General features: G+C 41.2%; 2 protein-coding genes across 2 annotated transcripts; both read left to right on the forward strand.

Moving 5' to 3' along the window:
* Positions 1-736: 736 nt before the first annotated feature.
* On the forward strand, positions 737-5,240 carry Usp20-33 (Ubiquitin specific protease 20/33). The gene is made up of 4 exons (XM_033476863.2): positions 737-1,459; positions 1,539-3,293; positions 3,393-3,664; positions 3,821-5,240. The coding sequence occupies exons 1-4, from the start codon at positions 1,050-1,052 to the stop codon at positions 4,120-4,122; spliced, it is 2,739 nt and encodes a 912-aa protein (XP_033332754.2). The 5' UTR covers positions 737-1,049; the 3' UTR covers positions 4,123-5,240.
* Positions 5,241-5,492: 252 nt separating this feature from the next.
* Positions 5,493-14,886, forward strand: VGAT (vesicular GABA transporter). Its single transcript, XM_033476864.2, has 4 exons — positions 5,493-6,758; positions 7,603-7,896; positions 8,479-8,611; positions 8,702-14,886. The coding sequence occupies exons 2-4, from the start codon at positions 7,619-7,621 to the stop codon at positions 9,884-9,886; spliced, it is 1,596 nt and encodes a 531-aa protein (XP_033332755.1). The 5' UTR covers positions 5,493-6,758; positions 7,603-7,618; the 3' UTR covers positions 9,887-14,886.
* The last annotated feature ends 1,581 nt before the right edge of the window (positions 14,887-16,467 follow it).

The raw sequence follows: 16,467 nt of genomic DNA on the forward strand, positions 1-16,467 counted from the left end.
TTTAATGACTATATTGCAGAATATATTTTAATTTTTTCATTCATTAATTCTACTTAAATCAACTCCTATATGTATATAAGTATGTATGTGTATGGGCCATCACATGTACATACACCAATTTATATGTGCATATACATGCATTCCTTTTCTTATATTTGTTATCCAATTACCAATTACAATCATGCATATTTTTGCAGTGTATAGTAACGAAACTCCGGTGTTTTTGGTGACTAATTTTCAGTGCGCAAGCGTCCATAAATAGATCTCTTTTGAATTTGTGTCGCAAAAATGAAACTAATTTTACATTTATATTAAATATAAATTAACAATCCGTTTAATTAAAAAATTGATGTATATGTATATATTATTTGTTAGAATTTACGAACAAAATATATGCATATTATATATATTTTGATTTTTGAATGGTGACATTCTGCACTAATATTTGTTGTATATGCATATCTTGCTGTTTAACAGCCTTAATACCTACTCAAAATACATGTTAAATTTGTATTAAACATTTAGTTAGACATACATAGACTTTCTTTGTAATATTCAGTTCATGATATTATGTATATTCCTTAAGCACTGTTTTCCTCTACATTAGATTTCAAATATTACCGCGCATTCCAGCGTTTCCAATTGTTCGCATTCGGACTTTTCTTGCTCTATCATCCAGAAAGCCAGTGCAAGAAATGAAGATATCAATTTACAGAAGCGGCAACACTGTCCATATGTAGGTTCAAAATTTCGGGGTCACGAACATCAAAGGTTCCGACAGCAGTTTCGTCACTGTAAGAATGCTCTGTGATTTTAACATGTATGCACAAGTTAAGTTCTTCAATACAACTATCTCCAATGACAATCGTTTTCGTGGATAATGTTCGATTACCAGGAACGACATGTTTCGATCAGGTTAGAAAATGATTATAATTTCGAACAAGTTATGTGTATGTCAAATTTCGGACGGATGTAAGAAACTAAAGCGTACACGCGATTTCGCGTTCTATCATTAATAAAAGTTGACAGAACAAAATATTAAAATCCAAATGCCTCTCATATCGAGAAATTGTCCTCACATCGCCAACCGCGGTGATCTCGCATTTATCGAGACCATTGTGTCTCAAAAGGATGGATTTGTAAAATGTAGTGAATGTAACACCGATGGGCCTAATTTATGGTTATGCTTGTTTCCTGACTGCCGTTGGGTCGGCTGTGCTGAAACGCACTTAGACCACAGTACTGTACACAACCAAAAATTTCCTACTCACTGTGCTCATATGAATCTTTCTACAAGCCGTATATGGTGTTATGCTTGCAAACAGGAAGTTATAACTACGCCGTGCGTATGCTTCCCTGCACAGTTGGATATTAAAACGCAGAGCAATAAGTTTTCTGGGGATGGTCCTGGTAATGTGGATTGTAAATCTGAAGATCTTAATAGACTCATATTGGACAAGTGAGTATGACTTTTACTTATAGCTTCTTTGATATGTCTATTACATATAAATTAATCTTTTCTATTTTATGAATGATAGATTTTATGGTGAACTTATGAACAGAGTTAGTTATGAAAAGGATGGTATGTTTCATGAAAAATCTGGTGACTCTCCTGATAGTACCGACTCAGATGAAAGTAAAGATTTCTCTGGAAAGCCAAGGGGGCTTGTTGGCCTTCAGAATATTGGAAATACATGCTATATGAATGCTGCATTACAAGCTTTATCAAATGTGTCTCCTTTGACACAATTTTTTCTGGATTGTGGTCACATGGTTAGCTATATGTCCAAAGATAGAAAACCTGGTTTAAGTTTAAGCTATCTGAACCTTATTCGTGACATGTGGAATAGGAAAACAAGAGGGTATGTTGTACCACATGGAATATTGTCTGGTATTCGTACAGTTCATCCAATGTTTCGAGGATATCATCAGCATGACACTCAAGAATTTTTGAGGTGTTTTATGGATCAGTTACATGAAGAGTTAAAAGAACAAATTGAAGATGATCGTGATAATATATTAAGATTAAAGGGGCTTGGAGAACAGTCATCGGATGAAGATGAAACTGAAATTGATGGAACTGGTTCTAGCCAGTCTGATGCTGAATATGAAACATGTGATTCTGGAGTAAGTGAACAGAGTTCGCTTAGCGACGAAGGTGAACGTGGTACAAAAAGAAGGTATTCTCGAGTGTCTCAGTCAGAAAAATTGAGAAGTAAATTTACAAACAGAAGTATCAAAAAATCGACAGTAGATCAGCCTTTTGCTCCACCTCAGAGATCAACACAAAACTCGCCTGTTAAATACAGGACGAAAAAGCAAATGAAAACTCGAAGTATCATTAGCGATATATTCGATGGAAAACTATTAAGTAGTGTACAATGTTTAACATGTGATAGGATTTCAAGAAGAGTAGAAACGTTCCAAGATTTATCATTACCCATTCCAAGTCGAGATCATATTGATATGTTGCATCAAGGGTCTCTCACTCCACAAAAGGCAGGGCCATGCTCAGATGTTGTTTATGTGACCAATCAATCTGGTTGGTTGTCTTGGTTTTTGCAATGGATGCGTTCTTGGTTCTGGGGTCCAGTTGTCAGTCTCCATGATTGTCTCTCTGCATTTTTTAGTGCAGACGAACTTAAAGGTGATAACATGTACAGTTGTGAAAAATGTAACAAGCTACGTAATGGAATTAAATTCTCCAAAGTCCTAGAACTGCCTGAAATATTATGTGTCCATTTAAAGAGATTTCGTCACGAATTAATGTTTAGTTCGAAAATAGCAAATTACGTTTCATTTCCATTGGAAGGATTAGATATGCGACCATACTTACACAAAGAATGTGTGTCTAAAGTAACTATGTACGAATTAATATCAGTTATCTGCCATCATGGAACTGCTGGTGGTGGTCATTACACATGCTACGCGTTAAATCCTATTGTTAATAAATGGTTCGAGTTTGATGACCAATGCGTTACTGAAGTCTCACCCGAAACTGTGAAGCATTGCGAGGCTTATGTGTTATTTTATAAAAAATGGTCACCAGAGATGTTGCAATTACGCGACAGAACCTTGGAATTGATGGAAATTTCGTCTCGAGAGTTATCCGATTTAAGTTTCTTTGTATCTCGACAATGGATAAATCGTTTTAATACATTTTCGGAACCAGGACCTATTGATAACTCCGACTTTCTTTGTCCGCACGGTGGAGTTAATCCTGTTAGAGCACAATTTGTAGATAAGCTCAGTATGCCCATTCCACAAGCAGTTTGGGAATATTTATACAAAACGTAAGAGAACATTTGAAATATTTAACTATTTTCTTCTATTTTATTCTTATTTTAGTAGCGCTATATTGTTAAATAATGATGGTATTGGCCATATTACAGATTTGGAGGTGGTCCCGCATGTACGCATTTATATGAATGTCCAATCTGTGAGGAAAAATATGAATCATTACAAAAACGGAGAATTTATGAAATGGAAGTATTTCAACGACTAACACACAATACTGACAATCCAACTGCTATTTATGGACTAGCTATGGCATGGTTAAGGCAATGGCAAAGTTTTGTACGGGGTAAAGAAACACAGCCACCCGGTCCTATTGATAATAATTCTATTATAATAAACAAAAATGGTCAAAATGTTCTTAAAGTGGGTAAGTTTCCAATCGAAAAAGATTGATTTCAATATGATTATACTATCCAACATGTATTTTGTATTTCACTAAAGTCTTCTTCAAAAAATTAAGATTTGTTGGATAGTGTTACATGTTACGCGAGTTAATAGATTTTACCATAAAAAACGTTTGTAGGTTCAGATTATGGACAAATATCGGAAGAACTTTGGCAATTCTTTTTGTCAACATACGATGGAGGACCTGAATTAATGTTGCATGCATGTCAAAGACCTGTCTCTGCTCAATCTACTGTTTCGTCACATTCCACTTCAAATTCAAATTTAGATCAGAGTTTTAAAACCAGTCGTACGGAGGCTAAGACCAATAAACTGTGCATGACTAGGAGTTCTGAAACAATATCACAGCAAGACAGTGCTATTGAAAGTTTAACTTCAGATAGTGATTCCCATCAAACACAAAGGGATGTTAGTGAGTAAAGTCATTGCTTTGACGTCCCCTAAGCTGTGTACACAAATTAACATTTCTACATGAACGGTAAAGTTACAGTTACATTAAAAAGAAATTGTTAACTGTCATGTTTTAGCTGTGTTACAGATTGTCACTAACTTCGTAAAGCTGATATATCTCCTTCGATAAAATCACTTGCACTGTACTGCTACTGTACAATGAGTAGAGTATTTGTACAATGTTACGGAACATTGTACAAAAAAATTGAAGTAATTCCTGTGTATCTTGTAACATTCACTTGGTGTGTTTTTGTTTGTCACTATGTGCAGTTTTACTGTAAATTTGTGGGTATTATGTGTATTTTGTGGGCAATTAGTTAGTACAAAATTTGTTAAGAACTGTATTATTTAAAGACAAAATATTTAATTGTATCGTTAGTCCGAAGTTGGGTATATATTGTCATTGCTGACATTGCTATAAAATTTAATATTTTTCGTTGTTATATATTTATTACAATGTTTGTATGTCATTCCTGCATATACAAAATGTAAAACTCTGTCCGAAATTACATCTTTTTCCGACGTAAGTGTATTTATTTGGAACAAAAACATATACATATGTGTAAGTGGAAGACTGAAAATTAAATCGACTTAATTTAGTGAAAAGTTTTAGTTCGTGCTGATACAACGTACTGTGTATGATTAAAACCGTAACAGAACATTATAAGAACGTTAGTAATACGCGTAAGCTTTGCAATTTAGGAATCTCTGATAGAAACTTCAAAACGTGTACTGTAATCGAAATATTGTAATTAACTTATGAATGCATAAATATGTACATCTTCGAGGTAAAAGAATGGAGAAAAGGAGAGAAAGAAAAGCATTTTTCGTTGTGATCTCACGGCCTTGTATTGTTACCAGAATTATTAAAACCAATTGTTAGTATTTATTTTGTATACTAACGAATCTAATCGGATTCTACGCGTGAAATGCTCGTTTAGATGACACTATAATTTCTATATAAAAACAAATCCAAAACTCGCAGGGACACAAACGATTGTAAAGTTAATATGAATTATCGATGAACACTGTGAAAAGTACGATACCTAAGATAAATAATAAACAACTGGTCCTTTTATTTATTCAAATTTACACTGGTTTTTATTGAAACCTTCAAATATTGTATCATAATGAAAAGTAAAAAGTATTGTATTATAAGTTCAATTAGAATATAAATGATGCTCACACGTTACGTTTTAATGTTATTCTTTTGTATTATGCATTCATTTCCGCTAAATATGTTAATCAAAAGATAATTTATAAGTTCTCTCAATCAAGCGTCTATTTTTATAGGTGAAGACACTGAAACTGCGTCGCCAGAAAAATTAAAAATATGTACATACGATGAAAAGCTCTATAAATTATTGTAATTATTAATAATTGTTTATTGATTTTATATAACCCACGCATTTGTATAATTTATTAACACACCACTTAAGATTAATATTTTTTTAAATAAATAAAATTTATAAACATATTTTCAATATATACATTGCATAAGAGATCAAATGTGCCCAGCTATACAAAATCAATACGCTTAAATATTTTAGATCATTTGTATATACAACTCCATTGTCATCATTCGCGTAACTGTTACGTTATTACGTTACTTTTATAATTCATTTCACTTTTTATTATTCGCGTTACTTTTTATCGCAAAGAACAAGAAGAAACTAAAAAATGAAATGAAAGTTATACATCGAGTAATGTTTATAAAACCTACCGCCGTATTATGTCAATTATTGTTAATTTTAAAGGATCACCTAGCAACGCAACGTTGATTTGTATACGTCAAGGTCGTGTCAAGGTCATGCTTATTATACGTACACGTGTAAATGCATTTTCGATCGTCTGCGCTCCACACAACGATGCAACATATAAAATAAGCAGTTTCACGGGAGAAAAAAGATATCCTTTCAAAAAGGTCATTAAAAATCAAATTTACAGAAAAATAGTTTCCTCCCTTCGATTCGTCTCTGCGGATCATTTGTACCGATATGTTTTGCGTCTGAAAAGCTCGAGGAAACATTTAAGCCGACCGTAATTGTGCCTGCTTGTACATTCCTCCCGTTTTTATTGTTCGCAAAGCGGAGAAAAAGGATCGAATTTGCATTAAAACTCGAACGAACGTTTCGATCATTTGAAAATGTGGCCAGCTCTGGCGACCGGACCCTTAACTACAGTACTGACTTGCGGAGGGATGTCTCGTGGACAGCATCGATTCAGGCTTGCGCGTACCAGGGATGCTGGCCATATTCCTCCGATCTCCCAACCCCTGTAACACGCCAACCCCCTTTAGTCTATGTTGCGATTAAGTGCTCGCGATTAGGGACTCGAGGATCGTGGTAGACCGTAGACGACCATGCGGTGTCGTAGCCCACGTAGTTAGACGATTTCTCGACCCTTTATTTTCAACTAATTTCCGTTCTCCGGGCCCGCTGCGACCCCTTTTTCAGTTTCTCGCCGTTCAGCCGAACAGAGACGAACGGGTCCGGGTCGTCCGCGCTGGAAGAGCTGTGCCGCCCCGACGTCCGTGTCCTTCAGGAACCGTAGGAACCGTTGCCGCCGCGAACCGGCCGGACGAATCTCTGGCACGTCGTGTATCGGTAAGTGGAATCGACAGAAGAAGAAGTTGTCCACCTAGAGACCCCATATTCGATCCTCGAAAGTGTCTCCTCAAGGACTCCAGGGTGACATACCCCTAACCGCGAGCGAACCGGGACGAACCGTTCGACGGGGAACCGCAAGCTAGAAAATCTCGAGTCGCCCGGACTCGAAGTTTCAGGGAACGTTTCCCCGAGATTTCCCGATGCGGGGGTGTCGGGGTGGTTTTCGTGCACGCTGCACCCTATTAACAGTCGTTCTACCTTGAAGGGCAGGATCCAAGTGCGAAAGATATTCGGAAAAAGAACGGAGAAACGAGATGTTCTGCGCTTGCTCGCTGTTATGTTGATGTTGCTCGCTGGCAATTAAAACACTCTCGTTCTCATTCTCATTTTCATTTCGGTTTCGTTCCGAGGTCCGGCATCGAAATTAATTGGCGTCGGAGTATGTATGTCGGTCACACACCGAACGCTGTTCCGTGCGCCAGATTCTTTCGCCGAGTCTCTCTGCTCGATTTTTTCGTTATAGTTTTGCTGCCCGAGTTTAACGCACACGTAACGCGTGTCCTCGGCGCGATACGCGGAAAACGATCGCGCCTGGTGCACCGATATCGCGGCCCTACGTCGCATTCCATTCTGTAATGCTAATCGCCCGTAACACTCGACACCCGATAAACGGTTCGTTATCGAGTTTCTCAAGCCCGGCGATCGTTTTCGAACGTCTGACAAGCCTTCGAAAAGAATCGTCGAGATGTCGACGATGTTTCTCTGCTTCTCGGTCGGCGACCGAATTTCGGATGTCGGACGTCGTCGAGCTGGAGAAACCGAAAGTCCGTTTTATTTCCAGAGCAACGAAATAAAAGATGGCCAATTTCCGGGGATTCTACATACCATCCATCGGGGCGACCATCAACGTCGCCTGGGAAACAATAAAATCGAAATGGCCGGAGAACAGCCCCTGCATGGAGCTGATCCGCGGTCCTGGCCAGCAGGCTCCGGGACGGGACGGCCAAGGCCAGTTCAAATCGTTCGACGAGGGTCGCGACAACACGGAAATGATGACCATGAACGGCGACCAGGTCTATCGGGAACAGAACAACGTGGCCATGGCCGAGGATTCGTTTAGCTATCAGCGGAACGGGTAAACTTTCGCTTGGATATCAATCCGATCGGGGAGAATCGATGACGTTTTAACAGCGCTCACCTCGCGTAAAAATACAAGCGGCTTATCTTTCGTGTGCAGGCGGTACTCGAGGATATCTTGAAATGTCGTGTGCATGTTACATTTTTAGCGAGCCGTTTCGCGATATTTCCGATAATATTATCGCGGTTGATAATTTATACAGATAAATGCTCGAAAAAATTGAGTGTCACGTGCTAAAAAGCTCGTCACAGCTGTCGTTGCCTGACGGAAATTAAAAAAATTACAAAAATTCGCGTATATCTGAGCGGCGGCCAGTTGGTGTCGCTTGTTAATATCGAATTAAAATATCTTATGTTATCTTAACATAATTACACGTATTATCTTAATATAATTATATATATACCGTTTTATACAGGCTGTTCGGAAAATCGTGGTACATCCGGCAAGGGGATGATCCTGCATGCAAAAATAAGACGAAAAAGAAAAGAGAATAGCATTTTTTCATTGATATATATATATTATTATATTTTATATTATATACATACGGTCTGAATATAATTAAAATATGGAATTTTGCAGGGACAAGATCAGAACAGGAAGCGTGAGCAGCGGCGAGTTCAGCGAATACGACGAGGGTGGCGGCGAGTTCGGTAGCTCGGGGGTGAAGATAAACGAGTGGCAGGCTGCTTGGAATGTCACGAACGCCATACAGGTGATTTCCCCTAAAATACCCGAGACAGTCTAAAAATCGTAGCCCTCGATTCCGCTAGCCAGCTCAGACCCGTTCTGATCGCTCTTCCAGGGTATGTTCATCGTGTCGTTGCCGTTCGCCGTGTTGCGGGGCGGTTACTGGGCGATCGCCGCGATGGTCGGCATAGCGCACATCTGTTGCTACACCGGCAAGATCCTGGTCGAGTGTTTGTACGAGCTGGACACGGTGACCGGGCAACGGGTTCGTGTCCGGGACTCGTACGTGGCGATCGCGAAAGAATGCTTCGGGCCAACGTGGGGCGCCAGGGCGGTGAACATCGCGCAGATCATCGAGCTGCTGATGACCTGTATCCTGTACGTGGTGGTCTGCGGGGACCTGATGATAGGCACGTTCCCGGAGGGCGCGATCGACACCAGGAGCTGGATGATGCTGATCGGCATATTCCTGCTGCCGCTCGGCTTCCTGAAGTCGTTGCAGCACGTCTCCGTTCTCAGTTTCTGGTGCACGATGTCCCACCTGTTCATAAACGCGATCATCGTCGGCTACTGCATCCTCGAGATCGGGGACTGGGGCTGGTCGAAGGTCAAATGGACGATCGACTTCGAGAACTTCCCGATCTCCCTCGGCGTGATCGTGTTCAGCTACACCTCGCAGATCTTCCTGCCGACCTTGGAGGGGAATCTGATCGACCGGTCCAAGTTCGACTGGATGCTGAACTGGAGCCACATAGCGGCCGCCGCGTTCAAGTCCCTGTTCGGCTGGATCTGCTTCCTCACGTTCCAGAACGACACGCAGCAGGTGATCACCAATAACCTCCACTCGGCCGGCTTCAAGGGCCTGGTGAACTTCTGCCTGGTCGTGAAGGCCGTGCTATCTTACCCCCTGCCGTACTACGCGGCCTGCGAGCTCCTCGAGAGAGCGTTCTTCAGGGGCAGACCGAAGACGATATTCCCGACGATATGGACCGTCGACCGGGAGCTGAAGGTCTGGGGCCTTGCGTGGCGGGTCGGCGTCATCGTTTTCACCATCCTCATGGCGATCTTCATCCCGCACTTCAGCATCCTGATGGGCTTCATCGGCTCGTTCACCGGCACGATGCTCTCGTTCATCTGGCCGTGCTACTTCCACCTGAAGCTGAAGAGAAACTCCATGGAGTGGAGCGAGGTCGCGTACGACTGCTTCGTCATTTTCCTCGGTGTTCTGTTCGGCGTGATCGGGGTTTACGACTCGGGCTCCGCCCTGATCAACGCCTTCGAGATCGGCCTACCCTTCTGAACGGCCAGCCGCCGGTTCAGCTTCGTCGACTTTCGTTTCCCTTTTACAGGAACAAACCGTAAACGTTCTGTTTTAGAAGCTAGATCAGATAACACCGTGGAGCCGCAGCTTGCAGCTTGTCGGTCGATGAGCCACGTGTCTTGTTCAGATACCCACGCCCGGTCTTCCAGAATTCTACACACATACACACCACACACACAGGCACACGCACGGTACAAAAAGATAGAGTCTCGTGTCCAAGAGAATTTCTCGGGCGCGGTCGAACGGCTTCTCCGTCGCGTCTGTCGTTTTCATATTAACTTAGCCGGTGTACGTACAAAAACAAACGTCTCGATCGCGTCGCGTCTCGTCGATCGTTTTCACGGGGAGATCGCCGCGGGCTTGATCCTCGTTCAAATGATGAAAATTCGCTTCGTTCCGCATTGAAACAGAGACGGACAAAAAAATCGCCGATCGAATTAGCGGACGGTTAATCGTCTCGTGATCACGATCGATAAGATCCGCCGCCTCCACCGCAGGATTTAGCAAACCTCGTGTACAAAACAAGAAAATACGGCCTCCCAATTCGTTCGTTGTAGACACTCGAGGATTCGTTTGATCGAGGGCTGTACAAACGTTCAGGCGTTTTGAGATTGTATATTTATATTCCAACCAGAACTCACACATATCTAGCAAATGAATCTATTTAAGTGGAGAAAGATTGAGAGCACGAGCGAAAGGCAGCGAGAGAACGCGTGAGAACGAGAGAGAAAGTGAGTGAAAAAGAGAGAGAGAGAATGAGAGAGAACGATCGTCGTAGAACAACAATCTACAAGGTGTCCCGAAAATGTCTTGGGATCCGCAAACGGGCGATTCCTGAGGCCGTTTTAAATAACTCTTTCCTTTACAAACATTTCCTCCGGGGCTCCGTTTACGAGTTATCAACGAAAAACAGCGTTTTCGCAGAGGAAAAAGTTCCTTCGAATGACCTCAGGATCCCCGATTTCCGGATTGCGAGACGTTCTCTGTACACGCGAGAATCTTCGGACTTCGGAATTGTCGCGCGTCTTCGTTTTTTCGAAAGTTTTGACAATGATCGTCGACAACAGGGGCTTCCTTAGGCAAAAAAAAACCACCTAGAACTAGCGCGCAATTTACGTGACAATATCTTCGCCTAGCTGTAAGTATATCGATGTCTTCCACGTGTGACGCGTTCGGCAAGTGAGGAAACGAACACGGTGAATTATTATCTACGTACAAGTTGACTACTGTTACGCAAGTTTCGGGATTTTATAATCGCAAACTAGCGGGTCTTGTGATTTCTGTTTGCGCGTCATCGACGACGCCGCGCCGGGGAGGCGTTCGGTTTCTCCTTCCAAGGGCGTTTCTCAAGGGGATGTAACGTCCCTGGCGCCACTTCCGGGTCACGGATGGCCCGCGATCGACGATATGCTCGCCACCGGAAACCTCGTGGTTTCGATTCCGATAATTTCCGATCGAAACGTTCGACTGCGATCTAGAAAAGAAAACGAGGACGAAGGAACCATTCGAACGACGCTCGAATTTTTTGTCGAATATTCCACGTTGTTCTAAATGTTACCGTAAAGCAACACTTCGTCGAATGCGTCGTCGAGCTGAGTCAGAAACAAATGTCGCCGACTATAATCAACGCGATTCAGACTCAACGAGAATCGTTAAAATTTAATCGTAGCGACAGATATGCGTGCAGTAAATGAAATATTCAATGTTATTTGCGTTCGTGGATAAGAACTACGAAAGAAGCGCGCAGTTTATTGACTCAACTGGACGAGCATACCGGTTCTCCGAAGTGTCGCGAGCGAACTTCGCCAGCTGCGGGCCATTACAACCGCCGATTACAATAGAATTACTCAACGGAGCGTCGAACGTCTCCTCGTCGTCGCAGGGGAACGGAAATTTGTAAGCGCTGTTCACGAGTTTGCGTAAAAAAAGCGGAGCAACAACGGGTCCCTCCCGAAAGTTCTGACGGCAAAAGGGACGGCGACAAAGTGACCAGGACGATGGAGAACAATGGCGGAGGCGACCAATTTGTAGAGAAATTAGCCGATCGTTGAAACGTTCAGAACGACGAGTGAAATATTTTTTTAGGAGGAGGATCCTTTCGGGCAGATTTATTTGTATCTATGTATTGTACATCTAACGTTCTCGATATCGCGAGAAATTCACACCCCGTGTCAGACAGTTCTCGTTACGAAATATTTTTGTACGTTCGCACCGATTGATTTTCGTACTTTAGAAGCAGCTACTTTTGTCCGACCAGTCGAGATTTCAGTTTCTCGTAAGTTTTCACACATCGGTGGCAGGGGCGACCGTTTCGGAATTCATTATTCTCAGAGCTTCCCGGGCAAATCTCACGCGTTCGGCGTGTTGCCCGCAAATCCGGGGGGAGAAAAAACGAGAGGCCGAACACGGCGAAGGAGTTATATCGGGCTCTGAACAGCGCGAATGTAACACGTTATGTACGGGCGAGTACAATTAGTTATATAATCCAACGTCTTCCGAGGCCTGCACAGGTCATATAGATCACACGTTAGCGTAAGCAATATGAATGTAGCCAATGCAGTAGTTCGGCGAAGGTGGCGGGATGCTCTTTTTTTCGCGTTTCGTTCATGCTAACGCTGTGTTTCGTTATCGGTCCCCTATTTAAAACGCCGACGGAAATGAACAGACAAATAAGATGATCCTGTCGATGTCAAGGTGAAAAGCCGGGGAGCGAATCACGCGTTAATATCGCTTCCGTTGATCTGTTTTTATGCGAGAAAAAAGAAACAAAAGAAGAGGAGACGCGGATCGACGCTGTCTTCGTACGAAACAGGCGAGAAACGGATCAAAGAACATCTCGCAGCCGCAGAAATGTGTTACTTAAAAGGAGATACGATAATATTTATGAAACGAGTCTTCCAAATGATGTCTTCCAGAATGATAACAATAATTACTGTACTACGATCTATTGATCGAAGGAAATCTTTGTCAATGATATTAAACGTTATATTGAGAGTTATAGGAGTTAAGCGTTAATTGTTAAGCCAATGATCAAAGTTAACGTATAAGGGAGGAAGAAAAGAAGTCATCGCTGTTCGTCATTCGACTAGTTCTATCATTTCTCGCGGAATATTCTCGCGACCCTGGGCATCGGTATGGGCGATAGCAGGGCGGCCAAACGAAGCGTCGTATCGCCTTATCCTCGTCGAAAGATCGCCGCCGGAATGTCGCAGAGCCCCTTTGTTTCGGCCGTGGGAAACGAGGTTTCATACCAACCGTCGACCAAAGAAATAGATAACAGTTAATATCAGCGATCAATGTTGCATAATCTTAACGAAGAATGGAAATTCGAAAATATTCTCCGTAATTCGCGCTCGGATCGCGCAGAAAAATGGACAATTTTGGAAGGGGAGACGCGATTATTATATCACCGATTGTCAACGATTAGAAAAACGAGATAAGCAAAAGGCTCGGATGATCGTGTCTCCTCTTCCCACATTGTCGATTTTTGTGCGCGATCTGAGCGCGAATTACGGAGAAATTGCTGTACTCGTCGAGGAGATTGGCGGAATTTTAGGGGTTGAAATTCTCGTCTCGGCGTCCGAGTCTTTGCTCGGCGATGTAACGGCGTTCTTTCGTTGACAGGCAAGGTGTTATCTCTGCTTCGATATGCATTCGATACGCTAACATCCGTTGGACGAATTCGAGGAATGCTCATACGATATACCATTGTGTCCATTCTATCCTCCGGTCTGTTCAGAGGTTCTCTATCGGTCGTGAAAAAAAAGATCAGTACGGTCCTTTCACGGTTTGCCACTTACGCGAATTATTTATCGAATTATAAGGAAGAAATGACGCGCGGAACAATGCAGATCCAACGCGACAATAACAAAATGTCGTCTCTTCTGGCTTACCTTCGGGAATATTTATTATTATTATTTGTATTGTTATTTGTTTCGTGGTTGTTTGCTGCCGATTCCTCTGGTCATTGTCGAAACGATATTAGACGTGCAATCTTCATTGGCAACAAACTAAGGGCAATACAGTTTGATCGATCTTCCGCACAATTGTTCTTCCTGACCATCGAAAAATATCCGACGACTTCGTAGCGCGTCTTTAATCACGAAGTGCCAGCTAGAAGAAACGAGACACGTTATTGTCTATCCACGAACATTGGACGTCATTAGCATTCGTTGCACAATGGATTTTTCAGGTTGCGCGTACGAAATATTCTGTTTGCGAAAGCCTAAAAAACGGTGACGAGTTTTACGGCAAATTATATATTAGTACACGCATAGCGTTCACGAACTTACGATACTGGGCGTAGAAAACCGTTTAAACAAAAAAGTTTACCTCCGTTATGGAACGTGATAAAATATTCCTAAGAAATCGAAGACGTTTATCGTTTAATTTCGTTTATCATAAATAACAATGTATGCCTGCGCGAAGATCCGCTGGTCCAGCGCGACGAATTGCAAATTAGAAAGGCTAACAGATCATTTCTCGATACATCGATGCCTATGATTAACACGAATTTCTGTTCGTGCTAGTACCTATGATTTAGATGCGAGTCGATAAAATGGCAATAAATGACTGAGAGCGTACAATGATAAAATTCGGTGGCCAAGCATAGAATGTTTATGCGTAGTATTTGAATGTTTTGATCGATTCGTAAATGCGTTCGTGTTCGCGCTATCGACGGCTTTCCGTTTCTAAATGCGTTCTCGCGTGAAAATTGTACATTCGCATTATTCTTGTTTTTGTCAGCAGAAAGTCGCCCGACGTTTTAGCCAAAAACTTATCGCTTAGATCGGATCTCGCTTTCAACAGAACCGCGATGCTTTCCCGCGGCGGTTGGCGGACAACCTCATTACTGTTGTAGTTAAATATAAAACGTATAAGCGTTATAAAACGATGTAAAATGGGCTTCCACATATACATAAATATATGTATATAAATATATGAATTATGAAAGACGAAAATACATTACCAAAATTTTATACGCGATCTATTCACTTCTCCTCGAATTACGGCGAACGCTTGAAATTGCACCGTTTTAATAATACCACGTTCATTGCTTTATTACGATGCTGTTGGATTTGTTTTTATTAAAGGGTAAACGCTGAAGGAGATCTGCAAAAATTAAATGCCTCATGATAAACCATTTACTATGAATAGATAGAAAAAAATAAAACGATATCCATTTATAGGAGTTCCGTATATATTTTTTGAAGAGCAGAACAAGGTTTATTGTTTCTATCTTTTTTTATTTCTACAACAAGAAACCAAAATTTGTGTGACTCAATATACACTAAACTAGCTAGAGAATTGCATCAGAGGTTCGTAGACATAAAACAATGTTATCTTCGATAAATTCCATTACAAATTCAAACGATAGCTTCTTAGTAATTATTTAGGGAATAATCATAGTGGGTTGGTACCTGAACGAAACGTTTCGACGCGCGACACTAGCGCCGCGTGAATTCTTTCTACGATGGCACGGTACATATTACCAGAGACGTATAACATAGTTTCAATTATTTAATGAGAGATTAATATTGGTGAGATTCAAAATATAGAAATATAAATATTAAGCATTCCATGCTTTGGATATTTTACGTAAGGCAAGCTGCCACTTACCAACCGTATAGAATGAAATGTCACTAACTTTCAATACAACTTCGTATCGTTACGTTATTCATTAATAAATTTTATTAATAACGTTATCATTTTATGTGCCACCATATGGGCAACATGTGTCATTTTTATGAAGAAATCGTTATTAAATATGCTTTCATATGAAGATTGCATAAGATTGCGTAACAGTATAGATGTATATTCGCTATACAGGTAAGGAGTTAAAGGGGGAACTTCCATGGGGAATTACTGCAAAGTCCCGACCCCTTCCACTCATCGTGTTCAAACATATAAATAGCCCGCGCGTACCCTTGCTTCATTAAACGTATTAAAGTCAAGCACGAAGGTGATTCTGATACTGTCAGAAGTAAAAAAAACTTCAACAAAATAATTCAAAGTAAGTAGATTGTGTTCTTAACAATATCTTGTCATTTTTTAAATCTTTCAAATAAATCTACATTTATATAATCTCAACTTGTTCTGTAATATCGTTCGAAACGAGGAATCCATGTACAGCTACTTCATTAATACAAGCTACTCTGTTACACCGCACATTTTAAAATCGAAAAATACTGTCTCTACATTTCTTTCAAACTTTGAAGTTTATCAGTTTACATATCAGTGCGTATATAAGTGTTGTAATGTAATTTCAATACGAATTATACATATGACATGTAATTATATCCTTTTGCCAGATGAACAGTGGTCGGGACAATAACAGAACCAATCAATGTAACCCGAATCACACCAGGACTGGGCCTGGTCATAATACGGGCTACCATGGAGCTGGGACAAAAGCAGACCTGGATAACCATGCCAGACAAATGAACCCGAACAACCCGCGATATCAGAAGTAATCTATTCTACGGAATGTATTTCTTCCAAAATGTATCCTAATTATGGTTGATTACATTTAATTTGGAATAAAAGTTAAACCTTGTATA

This window comes from Megalopta genalis, chromosome 13 (genome assembly GCF_051020955.1).
Source record: "Megalopta genalis isolate 19385.01 chromosome 13, iyMegGena1_principal, whole genome shotgun sequence".
Classification (NCBI taxonomy): Eukaryota; Metazoa; Arthropoda; class Insecta; order Hymenoptera; family Halictidae; genus Megalopta; species Megalopta genalis.

Bases quoted from the DNA above. Each gene is read 5' to 3' on its own strand.
- VGAT (XM_033476864.2), top strand. From the start codon at position 7,619: ATGGCCAATTTCCGGGGATTCTACATACCATCCATCGGGGCGACCATC. The intron at 7,897-8,478 runs GTAAACTTTCGC...GGAATTTTGCAG, and splicing joins TTTAGCTATCAGCGGAACGG to GGACAAGATCAGAACAGGAA. The intron at 8,612-8,701 runs GTGATTTCCCCT...TCGCTCTTCCAG, and splicing joins ATGTCACGAACGCCATACAG to GGTATGTTCATCGTGTCGTT.
- Usp20-33 (XM_033476863.2), top strand. From the start codon at position 1,050: ATGCCTCTCATATCGAGAAATTGTCCTCACATCGCCAACCGCGGTGAT. The intron at 1,460-1,538 runs GTGAGTATGACT...TATGAATGATAG, and splicing joins AATAGACTCATATTGGACAA to ATTTTATGGTGAACTTATGA. The intron at 3,294-3,392 runs GTAAGAGAACAT...GCCATATTACAG, and splicing joins TGGGAATATTTATACAAAAC to ATTTGGAGGTGGTCCCGCAT.